We start from the raw sequence: 19,534 nt of genomic DNA, 5'->3' as shown, positions 1-19,534 counted from the left end.
TCTCAGAGTGGCCAAGTGGCATTGCAAGCACATTTGTGCCCTTTGGAGAGCCCGGAGGCTGTTGGATTTTCACAACAGCTGTCTCCACGAACCCTGCCGGGCTCAACTATCCATTGGCCATTTCCCTTTTTGTCTTCTAAAGCCCTAGCATTTGAGAACCTGGCAGCTAGAACAAGGCTGATTGTGGCTGACACAGGAAATGGTGGTGGCTGGACTGACGCCTGCACGCAGCTGAATGGGGGACACACGGCCAGGTCTTAGCAGGGAAGCAGCTGTCACTCCAAACATCAGGCCCCATGTCACCAGCTTGCTCCTTTCCTTTTCCTAACCTGGCTTAGCTGCCTTAGGAAGGTGACACTAATGTTGGACACCAGAACCACTCACACTTAACCTTGCAGTTAGGGAGGCAGAGGAATAGGAAGAAAACTCTCACTTAATGTTTCTTTCCTACATTGCATGGGGCAGGGGGCACGGTGTGTGTGTGTGTGTATGTGTGTGTGTGTGTGTATGTGTATGTGTGTGGTGCATGCTTAAAAGGAGGTCGATTTACAATCACTGCCTGGATTTGACCCACACAAGCTACAGTCACTCAACACTTTCTTTCTGAAACGATATCATAGAATGATTATCAGTTTGTCTGAAGCACCTAGGGCAGGTTACACATGTGGTAGGGGCTCTACACTTGATTGCTTTTATTGGTCAGTGTTAATACAGTCCCGGTTATCCCTTTGCGATGCAGGAAAATGAGGCTAAAGGAGATTAGGTTCATCACTGGAGAAGGCAGAGCACGAAAACAAACTCGGATTTATCTGCAGTGGTTTTTTTCCCCCCTCAGTGCAGGACCAGGCATGCTCAGTGCTATCAAATTTCCTCTCCCATTTGCCAGCTCAGGGTTGAGTTTATCAGCACTGGAGAGGATGGAAGCTTATTTGACCGAGTCTAGGTCTTTAATCTTCCACTCTACCCACCTCTGGAAAAAAAAGCTAACAGTCAACAGACTGGGGAGAGGTTGCAGAGGGAGCAACTTCCTTCTCTTCCCTCTGCTTTCATCTGACTATCAGGGGGTAATTGTAACTAGTATTCAGAGCCCTTATCATAATCTGGGGTGTTCAAGGACAGACATCATTTAGCCCAGATATCTTAACTGGGGATCACTGTGAAAATTATGAAGGAGGTATTATATCCTTCTTCTGGTATTAAGTCTTAAATCTGTGGTATTTTCTACACACATTGCCTTAGAACATACATGATGAGGCTGTTAACACCTTGCAGCTACTCAAGACCAGACACTGCAAGGGCCTGTTTTATTTATGTATTTATTTAGGCCCACTTTATTTAATCCATATGCCTAAAATTGTCTCCCCTGCTTTCATTTTCACATACTTAAGGAGAAAGTTGACTTAAGTCGCCTTTTCTCCTGCTTTCTTATACAGCTCAGATTTCTTGCTTGGTCAATGACTTGATCTGTCCATTGGTCTGTACTGCCCGCCACACAGTCCGCAGTCCGGCAAAACAGGACAGGGCATTATCAGGACTCCAGGCTCCTCTTGGGAGTCTTTTCCTATGTCTGGTGCTTCTGTAGGCACGGTAGGGCCTCCATTGATGGTAGCTCACTAGAGGAGACAACAGTCAGATTAGGCAAGCAGGGGCTTGACAGGGGCTCAGATTTCCTGGACCGGATGATAGGCCAAGTCCGGAACCCCGGGTATTGCGGCGGTGGGGGTGGGGTGGTGTGGGGGTGTCTACACAGGATGGACGCTCTGTCCGTCAGGAGCATCCCAGCATCCGCTTGCACTCAGCTGCGACAGATCCGCTAGGGCCTCCTCCTCTTCCACGGCCCGGGAAACAGCAGGAATCTCCTTGTCCGCCCAGCGTCCTGTAACCCCCCCCCCCCCGCCCCCTGCAGCCCCATAGGACCCAGGGCGGAGTCGCCCACCTGTCACCGAAACGTCCCACGTGGGTCTGCGGGAGGAGGGTTGAAGGGAGGGAGAAAAGGCAGAGGCGTGGAGGGAGGCAGACGCGAGAGCCGGGGAGGAACAGAGGAGAGGCCGAGATCTGCCAACAGCAGGACAATCTAGAGAACCCCCCTACACCTGGTAAGGAAGGGACAAGTGAAAAAAAAGGAGACAGAAAAGGGTTAGCAGGAAGAGAAGGAAAAGATGGGAGCGAGGAAGGAGCTGCGTTTACGCGACAAGATAGGGAGATGCCCTGCAAGAGAATGGTTCTAGCTTGAGGACTACCGGCTAAGGGTTGGGGGTGGAGGAGGCACCTCGGCGTCTACGCCTTTAAGGTTGCTAAGGCAACCGCTCTGGCCAGAGCGAGGCGCATTGACGTCAGCAGCCGAGCGCTGATTGGCCGCGGCCGGCTGGTTTCCGGTGGAGCCGTCGCGGAGCGGCTATCGCAGAGTGGAGTGAGGTAGCGAGCTGAGCCCTCCGGACGCTCGGTACCCCAGCAGCCTCGCCCTGCGCCAGTCCGGCTCGCGCCGCCGCCCGTCCTCAGGTGAGTGCGACCCCGAGGCCTGACCGGGGAGCCGCGGGCCTCAGCGCTCCGCTGCACGCTCCTGGAGGCGCGGGAGCGAGCCAAGATGGCGCCCCGGGGAGCGCGCTGCGGGGGGACGGCCGCACCCCCTGCGCCTCCGAGGCGGCCTCGGTGCCTCTCGCAGGCCTCGCACTCTTACCCCGGGCCGCACCTGCACCCCTCTCCGCGGGGCTCTAGGCCGTCCCTGCCCCCCGCCGTCCCGCCCCCGGCCTTAGCGGCTCCTGGTCCCCGGTACTGCGCTGCCTTCGGCCTCCCTCTGCTCCCTGGCCGCCCCCGCCCCCGCGCGCCGCGGCCTCCGCGCCCGTCCTCCCTCCCCCACTTCCTGAAGGACAACAGCTCGATTTTTTTTTTTTTTTTAAATCGGAATCCGCCATGGCTTTTCTGTCCAGCCTCGCCACTCGGCTGTAGTCTTCATCTCTGCCTGGTCGTATCTTCTGCACTGGGTTCCCCTCCCCTTCGCGGGCTCGTCGTCTCCCTCCACCCCTCCACTCTGTGATTTCAGCCTAGCACCGTTTCCCTTTGTCCCCCTTCCACTTCGGGTCCTTTCCTGATTTCTAGCTTCCCCCGGCCCCCCCCCCCCCCCCCGCCTTCCCAGGCCTCCGGCTCAACGACTGCGGCCTCCTGCCTGGTGGGGGGTGAGGGGTCGTCTTTCTGTACTCGGTGATCATGACCGTGGCCTAAGTGAAGTGAAGGGCACTTTCCTGCCCTCCCTCGTGAAAATACGCGGCGCCTGTTAACCCCTCCAGCTCAGCGCGGGTGTGGGGTCAGCCGATGACTTGGGGGAGCCAGGATAGATAGGTTTCTTGAGCAGAGAAATGAAAGCTCGCTTTAGATGGTGACCCCCAAGGCAGTGTTAGTGTTACTTGGCATCTTTCAGGAGATGTGGGCCCTGTCAGCAACAGGCTCTCAAAGCGTTTAAAATATGTCCTCCAATATAGTCTTTCTGAAAGGGACAGTTCCATCAGAACCGAGTTTCCTCAAGAGAACCCCCTCTTATGAATACTCATCGTTCAGCAACGATGGTTTTAAAGTGTTTGTTTTGGAGGGAAGCTAAGTCCTGGGGTTTTTAAGAAGTAAGTACAAACGTGGAACCAAGACATACCCGATTAAAAATACTAAGGCCATAAAATTAGATTATTTGGCGTTTCACGTGATGATTGCAGTAATTCAGGGGAGTGTTTGTATTTTCTTGACCAGTGTCTTTCTTTTGTTCTTTGTAATGCATACACAATTTTTCACTTAGTAGGCCAGAGTGAGCCATCTCTCCCAGCCAGAGACAGGATCTAAGGATTTCTCTGATCAGTTAAATATATGTGCTGACATTCTTGAAATAAGACTGGATGCTTTGAATCATAACAGATTTGTTTTTATCCACGGTCCTGGTGGCCTTTAGTATTTGAAATGGAGAAAATTCCACTGAAGTCGATTCTTTGTTTCATGTCATTGTCTGACCTGGAAACACAGCTAGAACAAATGAAATAGGACACTAAAAATCTTCCCTTTGGTTTTTATTCTGAACTAACAGTGTGGGTGGTGGTGATGGTGGTGGTGTGTGTCTTTCTCTGTGCCTATGGTTTCTAATTTTTGAGCTTTTCATGGAGTTACAAATGTTCTCCTGGTCTGTTGATTGCATATTATTGACCTTTATCTTGAAAGTTGTCAAAGCAAAATATTAAAATGGTTCTTTATCCTGGCTTTTTAAATTCACAATTTAACCTTAGTGAGTCTGTGAGCATTATAATTTGAAGAGTGGTTATGTTGAATTGGTATGCAGTGTGGAGAGAGAACATCTTCTAATCTCAAGTGCTTGGTAATTAGGAGTTAGGAGGAAAGTACTGAGCTTTTAATTCTGAGGCAGGTCGGCCGCCCATTATTGTGTTTCTATTTCACATTAATGTCGTTCAAATTCAGTTTTATCTATTGAGTCATACTGTAAGTTTTAAACTAGTATATTTCAACATATTCCTGTCTAGATGAAGAAAATCTTAGTTTGCTTGGTAGGGATTATTTATTTTCCTGTACTACAGCCTCTGCAGCTCTTTCTGCTGGTAATGGTATTGCTAAGTCGAGGGCCTGAAAGATTGCAGAGAAAAGGCATCGAGGCATCTTTTGTGTTTCAGAAAATCCGATTCCACTAATATTTGGCTAATCAGCTTCTTTGCCCTTGTGGTTTGCTGCGACATTAGCTGCGCTCATGGGATGGGAGGTGCGCCCAGGGGAATGGCAGGTGTTCTTTGTGATCTGTGCTTTCACTTAGAGCCGACCTGTGTGCCCTTGTAATTCTCTGTCCTGTTTACCATTTACACATTTCCCACGTCATCATCATGATGTCTTTTGCCAGAGAACTGAATGGAATTCCCTTAAGGGCATGGGGCCTCAGCCCTGCCTCAGTTACTCAGCAGGGCACACTGGCTCATGCTTCCTCAGAGTTTTCTCTGAGTGACCTGCCCAGCAGAGAGGGAGCCGTAGAAACTTGGGGTAGTTTATATCCCACTCCTACCTCCTCTTTAAACACAAACTCTGTTGAGTAAGGAAAAGAAATACATGAATTTGCTGTCTGGTGAATTTAGGTCACAGGCCAAATTTGTATTTGTGCTTTGTAACTTACCCAGCCTGCGTGTGCTTTTTCTCCCAGAAAACCATGGCGTCTGGCAGTATGGCAGCCAGTGAGGAAGAACGGAGTCTCCGGGAATGCGAGCTCTATGTGCAGAAGCACAACATTCAGGCCCTGCTGAAGGACTCCATCGTGCAGCTGTGCACTGCACGGCCCGAGAGGCCCATGGCTTTCCTTCGGGAATACTTTGAGAGGCTGGAGAAGGTAAATACAGGAGGGAGCGATTTGATGACCATGACAGTTGCTGTGCTTAGTGCCTCTGAATGTCACTGATTTGTGACTTAGGGCAAGAGGAGTTCTGACCAAATAAGTCAGGCAGAAATTCACATTATCGTGCAGTGAAGGTTTTTTTTGTTGTTGTTTTTTTTTTTTTGTTTTGTTTTTTTTTGTTGTTTTTAGTAATTTTAATTAGAACTTGCCAGAAACGAAATTAACGCTGCATGTGTGGCTAATACAGGGTTTCCAGACGGTTGTTGGTTTTAACTATTTGAAATAATATGTAAAATAGAGTAACAGATCAATTGAAAGTAGTGTGACAGTGAATTGAGAAGTAATTAAAAGCAGTTCATGCTTTTCTTCACCAAAACAGGCAAGCTTTTAGTTTATTCCACCTTTAAAACTAAAGAAATAGGTTTGTGTCTAGTTTGGAGTAGTATAAGCGTAACAAATTCTGAACTCTTGTTTTGCTGTTGGGTGAATTAACTGTATAAAGGGAAGATAGGAGATGGATGGTTATCACATTTACTATGCTTATAATTTTGTTTGTTAGTGCTTGTTTCCCATAAAATATGCAATTTGTCCTCTGTATTTATGGGTCAGTGTGACCCACAGAGGCACAGGATGTTCATTTCTTATAGATTACTTATTTTTAGGTATATGAATTTTTATGTGTATGAATGTTTTTGCCTGCTCCTCTGGGGCTAGATTTATGGAATGGCATTGAGTCACCCTATGGGTTTTGGGAACTGAACCTGAGTCTTCTGCAAAAAGCAGCAAGTGCTCTTAACTATAGAGCCTTCTCTCCAGCCTCCAGGATGTGCAACTTTAAGCAGAATTACAGTTTGCATATGGGATAATGCTTCAGTGCACTTTGCTCAAGAAATGGTGAATTGCAAAAGTTTGGATCCCCCCCCCCAATGTTTTAAGTAGTTGATTCAACTGTTCTCTGTAAGTCATTGGAGGTGAATGTACCACTTTGCTGTGAATGTTCAAGTTTTGAAGAAGTTCAAAATACTGGGGCTTATTTCTCTGACATACATTTAATATCTAATTGTACAGTAGAATTATCTGCAATATTTATGCTGGTTGGGAAGTTTCTTACTATGCAAGTTTTTACATAAAAAGATGTATATAAAGATTTGTAAGAAGCATTTGAATAGCTCAGTAAGCAGGTATTTTATACTGTTTCCTTGGAAACTTTTAAATGCTGTTGGTTATGGTAAGATGAACTGGAAGAAAAGACAACTGCTGAGCAGTCCCTCTGCATGATTTCGCCACCTTGGATTTGTTAGTAGAAATGCTGGCTTTCTTTTACTTAAGCAATCGCTAAATAATGGACATACTGGCCAAGAGTATGCTGTTTTGAAATCAAGTGCGTTCCTGGAGATCTGGTTCTGAAATGGGTCATGGTAAGGTGATCCCTCTTCTTCAGACCTCAATAGAAATCAAATGGGAGGATTAAGTTGGTGAGACATAAAGTGCCTGTCTTTTTATAGGGAGTGTTGAGTGGGTAACACTAATTTTAAAGCCTGTGTTTGCCATAGGCCTTAGGACTAACCGCAGTGGAAAGCAGCAAGGAATCCCTGCTGCAGTTGTCTGTCCTGTAGGTGGGATTTCAGAGACAAGTGCATGGACGTCCCCTCTCCCCAGTGGAAGGTGCATAATAAGACTCCTTTCCTGTACATTGAGGTTCTTTGTCTACTTGCCAGAGTATAATGTGTATGTGTGTGTGTGTGTGTGTGTATGATTGAAATATTCTACTTGGGTTTTCCATTTACTAGATTTTTGGCTTTTTAAACAGTCAGTATTTGATACATCATGTTAATTTTTATGTCGGAAAATAAACTATCACATTCTTACCATCTCTTTCCCTGTTACCCAGGGGTTATGTTTCTGGAATCTTCAGTGGAAGAAATACATAGAATGGTCAGAATTGGTAAATGGAGACAGCTATATTTTAGTTCAGACCATTGTGCCTGGAGTTTGCTAGATGTCTTCTTATGCCTATATTTACTAGAGCCTTGCCTGTTGGTAGATAAGAGGAACTGTAGCTAGTATTTTTGAGTTTCTCCTGTGTGCCAAATAGTATGCGAATCAAAACACACACACACATACACACACACACACACACACACACACACACACAGTCTTTCTCTTTCCCATTACTTCAGATGTGTTAGGTAGGGTATTAACACCATTTTCCTGAGGCAACAGTTGAATATAAGGAAAGTTAAATCGTAGCTGTGATCTGAGAAGTTGTGTTTTTCAGCAACAGCGTGTAACCTTGGAATTTTAGTGACTTGCTTTGATTGGTGGATTTCTTGGTTGTGTGCCTAACTTGTCTTTACTTTGAGTGTCTTGTTCTGAGTCTGAGTAGAAAGAACAGCCATTGTCTAGCCCTGCCAGACCGAGTCCCCACTAGAACGGGAATGATGGAAATGTCTAGCTACCAAGTTGCTAGATAAGAACGCATCAAAGCTTTCTCACCTTTTGCTCTGGAGGCCAGACAGCGGGGTCAGTTACACTCAGGGACTCAGGTCTGGTAGGGCTAGGGCTTGCCGGTAAGTCAGAGAAAGAACAGAAATTCAAGGCCACCAAAGGCAGACCACAGTAATGTGCATGGATAACGTGTATGTGCACATAAATTCTATGTGCCAAGCAAGTCATGTGCCCAAGCCTGAAGAGTGGGGTGGGAAGCCTGTCTGCAGAGAAAGATGGCAAGGGCAGGGAGGAAATAGATACTTAGGAGAGTGGGAGAAACAGAATTTGAACCTAAGAATTGAGAGTTTTAAACTTAGTCTAGTGCAGAGCATGTGTGGAAGAGTCAGGAAAATTACTAACCAATAACCGGGCTCAGAGCTTGAGGAAGACTCCCCGCTAACTGACAGGAGCAGAGTAAGGATGTGACAGTGTGCTCTCGCACAGCCAGGAATTGACGAGCTCAGTCATGGCTCTCACTCACTGGAATCCACAAGACTGTTAGCACCAGAGTGCTTTTGTTATTTCAAAATTATCTTTAAAATTTGGTTAACTAGAATACAATCTCAAATAAGACTTTATTTGTGAGGTGTGCATTGCGTGTGTGCGTGCGTGTGTGCGTGCGTGCGTGCATGCGTGCGTGCAGTACAGTGCAGTGCATATAGTGTTTGTGAATGTAGTGTATATTAGTGGGCATATAGTGTTTGTGAATGTAGTGCATATTAGTGTGTACATGCGTGTATGCATGCATGTAGAGGCCAGGCATTGATGTCAGGTAATCTCTTTTTAAAGCAGGAACTCTCTCTGAACTTGGAGTTCCCTGTTGGTTAAATGGGTAGACTAGCTGGTTCAAATACTCAAGGAATCTGCTTGTCTCTGCCTGCTCAGTGCTAAGCTGTGCAGCTGTGTGAGCCCACGCTCAGCTTTCCCTTGGGTGCTGGGGATTGATCAGGTCCTCATGCTCCATGGCAGCTCCTGACCAGGGGGTGGCCTCCCAGCCCCTCAGGTGTGAAGGGTTAGTGAAAGGTGCTGCTGCTTCTTTTATTTTATTTTTTTTTGGAAACAGGGTTTCTCTGTGTAGCCCTGGGTGTCCTGGAACTCATTCTGTAGACCAGGCTGGCCTCGAACTCAGAAATTACAATGATTAGTTTGGGGTCTAGGATTTTCCTTCCTTCCTTCCTTCCTTCCTTCCTTCCTTCCTTCCTTCCTTCCTTCCTTCCTTCCTTCCTTCCTTCCTTCCCTCCCTCCCTCCCTCCCTCCCTCCCTCCCTCCCTCCCTCCCTCCTTTTCCCCCTCCTTTCCTTTTTAAATGCATTGAACTTAGGGGGGACTTGTTTTGTAATTCTGTGCTAATATGGGACAGAAAGGCCTTAACCCGTTACTAGGACTACCTATATGAAATGAGTGAATTTTCTAAAACACACAGTTTTAGGTGAGTCAGAGACGGAAACTGAGCCAGTTTAACAGGGTGTAACAGTGAGAGGTCTTCCCACCTTGTCACTGCCTTTTTCTGTCGCCAGTGTTCTGGAGGTATCTATGCGCATTTACAGAGACATTTGTTTTTTTCTTTGTGTGCATGTGTATGTATGTGTTCATGTAGTAAGAGTATGGAAGGATGGAGACAGTACTAGGTCCATTCCCTAAAAGCTATCCATCTTGTTCTTTTGAGACAGATCTCTCCTTGGCCTGGATCTTCCAGGCTGGCCAACCAGTGAGCTGGGTCTGTCTCCTCCCCAGTGCTGGTATTACAAGTTTGTGCCTTGCTTCTCTGTTTCTTGGGTTTGGGGGTTGGACCTCAGGTCTTTACAATTGATTGTTCAAGCACATTGTTGACTGAACTAACTCCCTGGCCCTGTCAGTTACATGTGTTTCCTAACCCTTTGTATGAATACAGTATAACTGTTTCTACTGGTCTTCATTTTGGCTGTTTCTAATGCTTTATTTTGAGAGAAAAAAACCTAATCAGAAGATATGTTTCCATATAGATGTCATTTCACACGTGACTTTGTTTTAGATCTAGAAGCAGAATTACTAGAATACTGAGTCACGAAGTCAGTGTGCTCAGGGTTAGATACATACATGGGGAATACAGTGAGTTTTGTTTTTCTCATTTTGTTTTGTTTTCTGGGTTGATAGCTTCCCTCTGAAGAAATAGAGCTCTGCACTAGTAGATTGTACTAGTGGAAAGGAGCTCTAGTAGCCTCTTGGTAGTCATAGTCCTCGCCTTTTCTTGAGATGTATAGACTCCGTGGATTGGTCTGCTTGCCAGAAGTAGGACAAGATCTGTGTAGGAGACAATTAGTTTAAGTTTTTTAAAATCACTTTTATTCTAAATAATTTGCTTATTGCTAAGTTAATTTGAACTTGAAAGATGTTTTGGAGGAGTCAGAGACTGGATGAAATGAATGAAGAAAAGTAACATGATTGTTAGTGAGAGGCTGATTAAATGAAAAGGAAATTGTAGATTTCAGTCTTCATGTGGCTTGACTCATTGCCACTGATGGAGAGTGCTGGAGTGACTTTCTCAGATTTTACTCTGTTGTCCTGTTCTCTTCTTCACCAACTTGGAACTGGAAGAGGTCTGAAGTGAGCTGGGCTGTCGCTGGGATTTGGGGGACCAGCTTTCAGATTTTAAATAACAACCTTCTTTCAGGAGGAGGCAAGACAGATTCAGAGTCTACAGAAAACCGGCATTCGTACTGACTCGAGGGAGGATGAGATCTCTCCTCCACCCCCCAATCCAGTGGTGAAGGGCCGCCGGCGCCGCGGTGCTATCAGTGCTGAAGTTTATACTGAGGAAGATGCTGCGTCCTACGTTAGAAAGGTAGCTTGGCTGTCTAAATGGTGGGACTGTCGCTGAGGCCTGTGCAGTCAGCGGTGTTCCTTTGATGTGGATATACTCTATTGTAAAGATAGACAAGGGTACACTTGTTAGCACTTGACTACAGACATCTGTAGTAGCTCACAAGAGAGGGCAGGTAGTGACTGAACCAGTGAGTATTCCTGTGCTCTTTTGTAGCAGAGGCAGGCAGTCCTCCCTCTCTTGTAACTCATGCAGTCAGTCTCTTGATACCCTGTAATTCAGGTTTGGCTTTAACCTTTTATCCTCCAAGTTACATTCGTCCTGAGCCTGATAGTCATTTGAGTTAGGCTTTACCATTTAGGGGAAATGGGTTCCAGGCATTTGATGCTTATGAAACTAATATACTGTATTACAGTTTACAAAATGACCAGTTGTTATAAAATATTTAGTTATGCCTCAGAATAGTGATCGTGGTCTAGGTGTTTTCTATTTATTCGTTAACTTGGAATCAAGTACAGATAGATCCTTAAATATAAGCCTGGCTCTAGGCAAGGGGATTAATCAGTATGTGTTGAGTACTTTGTGAGTCATAAAGGTATCTTGTGAAAATGTTAACTCAAAGTACCCTTGTTTAGATACCATTTGGTGGCATGGCATGTAATTGAAATGCAGTTGCAGGTATGAAGTGTCTTTGGTTTCTAGGTTGTCATTTGATCTTTAATATTTTTCTAGGTTATACCAAAAGATTATAAGACAATGGCTGCTTTAGCCAAGGCCATCGAAAAGAACGTGTTATTTTCACACCTTGATGATAATGAGAGAAGGTAGGTGCAGGTTCTGTTCACAGTTTCCCAGTGGGGTGGTGGTGCCAAACTCATGCCATTGTTGTAGGTTCTAGGCATTTAGCTGTTCACCACCTGATGGTAGGACTGGGAACCTGAGAGCTTTAATGCTAAGGGTTGAAGTGTAACCCCAGGTCTCTTTTGTCCTGCAGTGACATTTTTGATGCTATGTTTCCAGTCTCCTTTATTGCTGGAGAGACGGTTATTCAACAAGGTAAGGGCTGCTGGCATGCACTTTGATTACAAGAAAGGTGTGTGTGAACCAAAAAAAAAAAAAAAAAAAAAGCTGGGCGGTGGTGGCGCATGCCTGTAATCCCAGCATTCTGGGAGGCAGATGCAGGCGGATTTCTGAGTCGAGGCCAGCCTGGTCTACAGAGTGAGTTCCAGGACAGCCAGGACTATACAGAGAAACCCTGTCTCGAAAAAACCAAATAAATAAATAAATAAATAAAATAAAATAAAATAAAATAAAAATAAGAAAGGTGTGTGTGTGTGTATTTGTATATGTGTACAGGTGCGAGTGTGCTGGGTCTTAGCATTAGTAATGGGTCTTAATTCTTCATTAAACAATTCTCTAAGTTAAAAGGAACACTTAGTCTATGGGATTAATGTTTCTGACAACTAATAGTCACCATCAAAGGGACTACTTATGCTACATTGGCTATTGTGTAGAATTTCAGAACAGTAATTCTCATGTTCTTTTTGTTGATTAATAACCACATTTGCAAAGCTACCCACGCTCTGCATTGGATAGCCCGTCGACTGTTACATGGCTGTATGCCTCCTGCAGAAGCTTAACCGGTTTTGCCCATGTAGACTAACAAGAATCTTATCTATTGGGTATTTTCTCTTTTTCTTATTCCTAACATTTTCATGGATCTCCATAAGCCAAGTATTTCCCCATTTTTTTGTGGCAGGGTGGCCATTTGTTAGTAACTGTTGCGTTGTTTGTAGTGTGTGTACATTCTGTGCCAGTTATCTTTATATGCATAAATGGCTTAACATCTTTACAGTTACATTTTGTTGATTTATTTTGTGTATATGTGTGAGTGCACATGGAGGTGGATGTGTGTGCTGCAGCACTGGTGTGTGGATCTCAGAAGACACCTTGAGGTTTCTCCTTCCTCTGTGTGGTTTCCAGAGGTCAAACTCAGCTTGTCTGACTTGGCTATAGATGCTTTATACTCTGAGCCTTCTCATGGGTTCCATAAATTGCTTTATTAAAGTATAGTTTTAAAAGACTGTGACCAAAAGGGGTGGTTAATTTCATGTTTTTTTCTTTATCAAAAAAATGGCTTGTTTTTCCCTAAAGTTTGGTTACTTAGCATCCACCCATGATTTTGCTATTTTATGTTAATTAAACAATTATGATTGTTTCATTAATGATCCTGTCATTCTTTTTCAGGTGATGAAGGGGATAACTTCTATGTGATTGATCAAGGAGAAATGGATGTAAGAGTTAATAATAGGAAAAATATGCTGATAATCTTGATTTGAACTTAATTTCTAAGCAGTAAGGATAGTGTTTGTAAGGGAAGATGATGATAGCCTTATTGAGTCAATTCCATCAACATTTGCCAAGCATTTTTATGGCATAGACTTTTAGAGGTAGCTTGCCTATCTATCTATCCATGCCATTCACTACTTTCACTGCAAAGTGCAAGTATCCTATGATGTAAGAACTCAGGGCACTGCTGTGAAATAGTTTAGCTTTTTGGTTTTTTGTTTGTTTATTTTTTCGAGACAGGATTTCTTTGTATAGCCCTGGCTGTCCTGGAACTCGCTTTGTTGACCAGGCTGGCCTCGAACTCAGAAATCCACCTGCCTCTGCCCCCCAAGTGCTGGGATTAAAGGTGTGCGCCACCACCACCCGGCTATAGTTCAGCTTTTAAAAAGATGAAAATTGCATTAGCCTCATAGGATCATTAGAAAATTTAGTGACCTAATACACATAAGTTGCCCAGCACAGCATTTTGTAAACATACATCATTTGATATTAAAGTTTGTGTGAGCATTTTTCCTCCTCATCCTGATAAAGCACCTTTGTCAGATCATTTAACCTGTCAGAAGTTGACGCTTCTGTTCTGCTGATGTAGTGTACATCCTATTAAGACAGGTTCATAATTCTTCCTTTTGGAAAAGTTTGAGAATTAACACATTTGTATATCTAGACAAACACTTTTTGATGTCATCTTTATTTTAGGTCTATGTCAATAATGAATGGGCAACCAGTGTTGGGGAAGGAGGGAGCTTTGGAGAGCTGGCTTTGATTTATGGAACCCCCAGGGCAGCCACTGTTAAAGCAAAGACAAACGTGAAACTGTGGGGCATCGACCGAGACAGCTACCGGAGAATCCTCATGGTGAGAGGCTTTGGGCTTGGACTTCTGACCCATGTGTTAATGCTGAATAGGGTTGCCAAGGTCAAGTGGGCTTGGGCTGGTTTTAAGTGCATGATGCCATTTGAAGCCATTCAGAAGTAATCATGGTCTTTAAACTGAAACTGGGTTATCAGTAATAAACTCATGCTGCCTTCCTAGAGGACTGTTGGAGCAAGACCAGTGAGGCATTCTGCTTACAGTGAGACTGCTTGAGAACCTGTGATAACTGTATAAGAGGAGCTTTAGATGTTTTAGTAAACTGTGCTAGCTGTTCTGAATTATGAAGTTTTTGTGGTGCCCATATAGCCTGAGAATATACAGTCTGGGCCTGGAGAGAGATGGCTCAGAAATTAATGTGCACTGCTTTTGTTATGTGTCCAAGTTTGGTTTCACCAAACAGCTTATAGCTGTAAATCTAGACTCAGGGATCTTACGCCTTCTTCTAGACTCCATGGGCACTGCACTCTTGTGCACAAACCTGTACACAGATATACGTATAATTTTAAAAAATATGTTGTCTTATATGCTTTAAAATCTTGGTGTATTTTTTTGTTTAAAATAATGTTTTTATTCTTTCGCAGTTTCGTTCCACTAGACATGAGGGGAAGGGCATCATGTCCCTCTCACACCTCTGTTTTGTGTGTGTGTGTATGTGTATACATACACAGAGATACATAAATACACATGTATGTATGTATGTGTCAGTATACGGCCAGTGTTCATTAGCTCCTCAGCTTTAGACTTTGTTTTTCTGGTTTTCTGTCATGTGCACCAAACCCCATGATCACTAGAGTTCCTTATCTAAAATGACAGTATTTGCACATAACACGTCTGTGTACTTGAAGCCATCACTAGCTTAGTTGCAATACTTAAACACCATTTAGTAGATTGTCGATACACTCCAGGAAATAAGAAGAAAAGTCTGTATGTCGAGCAACAGTGTGCTGTGGCCCCCGAGGGTCCCCAAAGATTTTGGTCTGCAGTTGAGTGCAGATGTGGAACCTGTGGCTGTGTTGTATGTAACATGCACACATGTACATATGCACTTATGTATGTGTACGTAGTAGTGCCTTGTGAGCATTTCCCTTGTGAGCAAAGTTTGTTATAAAACAAACTATTTCCTGTTTTCTTTCAAGTTTACGCAGTAAACTTTGTCCTAGATAGGATTCAGAGTGTTTGGGATGGTATGGGTCTACAAGCCTAGCTATGCCTAGGACTGTGGGCCTGTCTCTCACAAAAGTGAAAATGGCAGGAATGTTCCTGTGCAGCCTTTGGGGCTAATCCTGGGATGGGAAGACAGTGGTCTCCATTGTGGAGGTCTCAGTGGCAGTCCTGCCTTAGCCACTTGGGCCTTTAGAGAACTGCTTGGCATTTCACTGCGTGTCAGGGCTGTGCACTTCCTGGGGCTGCCTACCTGCTGCTGCTCTACAATCCTTACAGAGAGCTCTGTACAGAGCTGGGCAGGAGGGGGCTCACTGCAGTCAAAGAAAATCAGGTAGAGCAGCCAGCTCTATTTTCTGTTAGCTTATTTAAAATGTAAACAAATTATTCTGCAACATTGTATGGATAGTCACATCTTTTTGGAACATAACATTTTCTTTTTTTTATTTATAGGGAAGCACTCTGCGAAAGAGGAAGATGTATGAAGAATTCCTTAGTAAAGTGTCCATTTTAGGTGAGTTGGATAATTATATGGAGAATTGATAAATTAGAACATTTGTGGTACTTGTACAGGTTTTTACATACATCATCTATATAGTTCATGTGTGTTTTCGTTTTTTAAAATTTTTAGTCTTTTGCTTTTGCTAATCCTGATCATACAGCATGTTGAGAGTGTTGAAAGTTTGGTAAAGTGAATGGTAATTTTTACGTGTGTTTAGTTTGCCAGTACATGCCAGATTCTATAATCAGATGTGGAAAAGCTTCGTGGCCGCATAGATGCTGCCCTTTCCTTTTACAGACATGTGTTTATGCTCTGGACGGTCGCAGTTACTCCTGCTGCACCTTCTGCTGCTGTTCCTAGGAGTGGTTCCAATGAGTTTTGTCTGAGAAAAGTTCTGTATCTTTGTTGGCCTCTTTTGAAAAGATCCACACCTGTTGAAATTTAAAAGTGAGCAGCCGTTCAATTGGCCATATTGCTATAGATTTCCTTACATAAGCTGAGATGTTCAAACCGTCCTGTGTGGGAGGCACAGTCTGCCTTTGCTTTGTTGCAGACTTTTCTCACCTCACTGGTCATTTGTTTTAGTGTTCTGAAAATTAGTTGGGTCTTTGGAAACAAAAGGTATTTTCTAGCTCCTTGTTATTCACAAGGTAAACTCAGCTGAGTGGTTACATGGATAAATTACTTTGAATCTTTGCAATGGGGAAGCTGTTTCTTTAGTTACTTAAAGGTTTGCTTTGCTTGATGGTAATGTTGAGAATTATTTTCTTGGCACTTCTATAAAAGCTGACAGAGTGAAAGGAAGGCTCGAAGGGCTGTCTGCAGTAGTTGGCGTGGACTCCTGAGACTCAGAGCCACTGTGGCCGGCCTTTACCTGGAGAGTTCTCTTGGGATGGACAGTGGGGACGCTAGTTGGTTGCATCTCTGTAGAGTTTGGTTTTACTCAACTTTTATGTTTTTACTTATTTTTATTTTTTATCAATACCAGATATGTAGAGAATTTCTTTTGATTCTTCCTTTTCAGAGTCTCTGGACAAGTGGGAGCGTCTCACAGTGGCCGATGCATTGGAGCCTGTCCAGTTTGAAGATGGACAGAAGATCGTGGTGCAAGGAGAACCAGGGGATGAGTTCTTCATTATTTTAGAGGTACAGAGTTCTGTGTTTTATTCCTTACAGTGGATCATGTAAAGGAGGTACAGCCTATTCTGATTTGTAGTTTTAGTTTTTAGGGCTACTTGACAATTTTATTTAAAAGTTATCTTTTACTTCAAAATACAACTTTGTGTGTATAGGTTGCTACAGTTTTAAGGAATTAGAGTCAGTCTTGCAAGGGCCCTACACATGATTGGTGAAACTACTCTTTACTAAAAAGCCCTTCAGCCATAACAGATATGGTGATTCTGAGCCATTGCTTAAAAATGTAAGTGCTTAGGCTATTTAGTAATGATTTACAATTCTAAAAGTTACTGTTACCTGAAACATCTACCTATCGTCCTTCTTGCTAAGCAGGTCCAGAGTGCAGCTTCAGAGTCTGAGCTCTTGTCACACTGCAGATGCAGCCATAGAGATGTGAGCCCTGAGTGTGAGAGTCTTTAAAAAACTTGTTTTCCAAAGATGCAGCAAGCTTGAGCTGGACCCTTGACATAGTTTCCTCACCTTAGTCTGAACTCCTTTGTAAGTAAGTGCTTGGGCCTGATAAGAGCCTTGATAGCAGGATGCTGGTTCAGTGGAAATCACAGTTGAAATAGCTGCTCAGTTCACCCAGGAACCAGTGATTGCACAGTGTGTGGATCCCCTCTGGGCTGGGAGCATGTGTTTAGCTTTTTTCTGGTGTGATTCCAGGGCACAGCTGCTGTGCTGCAGCGTCGGTCAGAAAACGAAGAGTTTGTTGAAGTGGGAAGACTGGGGCCTTCTGATTATTTTGGTATGTTAAATTTCTTCATAACAAATACATGGTTTAAGTATCTGTGGGACTGTAGTTTTCCATAATTAGTTTTGATTTCATTCCTTTACTTAGTTTTGGGGGCAGAGTGTGGCCTGGAATTCACTCTGTAGACCAGGCTGCCCCCAAACTCAGAGACGCACCTGTCTCTATTTCTAGAGTGATGGGATTAAATATAGTCACCACCACACTCTGACTTTATTGTTTTTGAGACAGGACCTATGGTAACAGTGCAGGCTGGCCTTCTTCAGATCTGCTGTAGCTTCCTAAGTGTTGGGATTATAGCCATGATGCCTGTTAGATTTCTTAACCTATATTCTTCCTTGGTTCTCAGAGAAATACTGTAAGATTTAACTTTATTCAGTTAATAGATGGACGTAAGGCAGTGGTGGTGCACGCCTTTAATCCCAGTTAATAGATGGACACTCATGTGTGCACACGCATACACATGCACATACCTGTGCGTACACTTATGTCTTATGTAACCTAGACTGCCTAGACTTCATTGTATAGTGAAGCTTGTTTTAACTGGTCACCTTCCTGCCTCTGGAAGTGTTGGGTTTAGGTATGACTGTAGGGACTTTATTATCTATTAGCTGGTAATATTTTTAGATGTACAAATGTTGTGTGGCCTCTACTAAGTTAGTAGAAAAGTTGCATCTTTGTTCACGTGTTCAAAAGTGGACCCTTTAAGGAAATAGCTTCCATAGGTGATAGTCTTAACTGTCTCTTTCCAGGTGAAATTGCCCTGCTGATGAATCGTCCTCGGGCTGCCACTGTGGTTGCCCGTGGCCCTTTGAAGTGCGTTAAGTTGGACCGACCTCGGTTTGAACGCGTCCTTGGCCCATGCTCAGATATCCTCAAGCGAAACATCCAGCAGTACAACAGCTTTGTGTCCCTGTCCGTCTGAGATCTGCCTCCTGTGCCTCTCTTCTCCCCAGTCCATGCTTCACTCATGCAGACTGCTTTCTCTTCCCTCTCCGCAGCGCCAAGTGGCCACTGGCTTCACAGCTTCTTGTCTCTTTATACTAAAAGTTGCTTTATTGCACCATTTTTCATTGGGAGCATTATTGAATGCTCATTCACAAATAAATAGAGAGTTGTATGGACTTGGCTGTCACCGCTTCTCTGTGCAGTGCTAGAGTTCCACCTGGGCAGTGAGTGCCCTGCTTCTTGCTGAGGGCGGTCCCTGCACCACTGAATTACCATGGTGTAATAACTGTGCAGGGGTTTGGAGTGACACATTTCCATTTCCATATGACACAAGTGACATGTTTAGACTGTGGCCATGTTTGCTGTATTTCTTTATAGAATAAATGGTTTTAACCTTTAAGGATTAGAAGAATGAATATAGAAAAATCCTAGCACAGTAGAAAGACATCTGCCTGTAATTAAACTAGCTTTAAGTGTGGGAAGTGCCCATGTTTTGCTAATTACCAGACATTGCAACTAGTTCAGCCCCCTCTCAGCCTGGTTTGGTTTGTCTGTTGCTAGTGTTTCTTCTGCAACCCTGAAATATTTTGGTGTGGCTGTCTGTCTGTTCCTGCCTTTTAAGTTTGAAGTCATTTGTAGATGGCAAGTACTGGGTCGTGACTTAACTGCACCTGTCTGAGCTCAGATTTTGATAACTTTATTTATCCAGCTGGTGCCAAATCCTGATGATAAGATGCCGAATTATGAGAACTTGAGGTCTTCACTCTGGACTGTTAACTATGGTTAGCTAGTGTGATCTGCCTCAGTTCCGGATTCTAGGACGTTGGAATTACTGAGAATAGACAAATGGAAGGAGCTCCAGAGAGAAGGGAGTGGAGGCAGTGTTGCTGAAGGTGGGTGGTGTTCAGGTGTGGGAAATAGGAAGCTGTGTGTGGGTGCGTGTTAGTGACGGTGGGTGGGGTCTGAAAGGCCACCCCACTGGGAGTCCTGCCTTTTCCTGTCTAACCTTGAATTTCTCTGGTATACTTTATTGTTTTTTTTTTTTTGTTTGTGTGCGTGTGTTTTTAAAGTAACCTTGTGTTCTTAACTGTATTTCAGTATTTTCCAGCCTATGTGTTACATT

At 44.1% G+C, this 19,534-nt stretch overlaps 2 protein-coding genes across 2 annotated transcripts in view; one reads left to right on the top strand and one right to left on the bottom strand.

Annotated features, from left to right (window-relative positions):
• Positions 1 to 2,356: 2,356 nt before the first annotated feature.
• Prkar1a (protein kinase cAMP-dependent type I regulatory subunit alpha) lies at positions 2,357 to 18,587 on the top strand. Its single transcript, XM_052194507.1, has 11 exons — positions 2,357 to 2,499; positions 5,174 to 5,356; positions 10,502 to 10,672; positions 11,384 to 11,475; positions 11,646 to 11,707; positions 12,899 to 12,945; positions 13,697 to 13,855; positions 15,488 to 15,548; positions 16,561 to 16,682; positions 17,379 to 17,460; positions 18,216 to 18,587. The coding sequence occupies exons 2-11, from the start codon at positions 5,180 to 5,182 to the stop codon at positions 18,386 to 18,388; spliced, it is 1,146 nt and encodes a 381-aa protein (XP_052050467.1). The 5' UTR covers positions 2,357 to 2,499; positions 5,174 to 5,179; the 3' UTR covers positions 18,389 to 18,587.
• Positions 9,903 to 19,534, bottom strand: part of Fam20a (FAM20A golgi associated secretory pathway pseudokinase) — a 64,570-nt gene continuing 54,938 nt past the window's right edge. The window contains exon 11 of the mRNA XM_052194506.1: positions 9,903 to 10,131. Within this exon, the coding sequence (XP_052050466.1) occupies positions 10,026 to 10,131 (106 nt within the window). The 3' untranslated portion in view covers positions 9,903 to 10,025. The remainder of the gene's footprint in view (positions 10,132 to 19,534) is intronic.

This window comes from Apodemus sylvaticus, chromosome 10 (assembly GCF_947179515.1).
Source record: "Apodemus sylvaticus chromosome 10, mApoSyl1.1, whole genome shotgun sequence".
In the NCBI taxonomy this organism is placed as follows: Eukaryota; Metazoa; Chordata; class Mammalia; order Rodentia; family Muridae; genus Apodemus; species Apodemus sylvaticus.
The sequence above is the reverse complement of the archived record's forward strand: the minus strand, read 5'-3'. Positions and strand labels throughout refer to the sequence as shown.

What these genes read in the sequence shown, in the direction of transcription:
- Prkar1a (XM_052194507.1), top strand. Translation starts at nt 5,180, where the DNA reads ATGGCGTCTGGCAGTATGGCAGCCAGTGAGGAAGAACGGAGTCTCCGG. An exon ending in CTTGATGATAATGAGAGAAG is followed by an intron (nt 11,476 to 11,645) that starts GTAGGTGCAGGT and finishes TTTGTCCTGCAG; the next exon opens with TGACATTTTTGATGCTATGT. An exon ending in AGAGACGGTTATTCAACAAG is followed by an intron (nt 11,708 to 12,898) that starts GTAAGGGCTGCT and finishes ATTCTTTTTCAG; the next exon opens with GTGATGAAGGGGATAACTTC.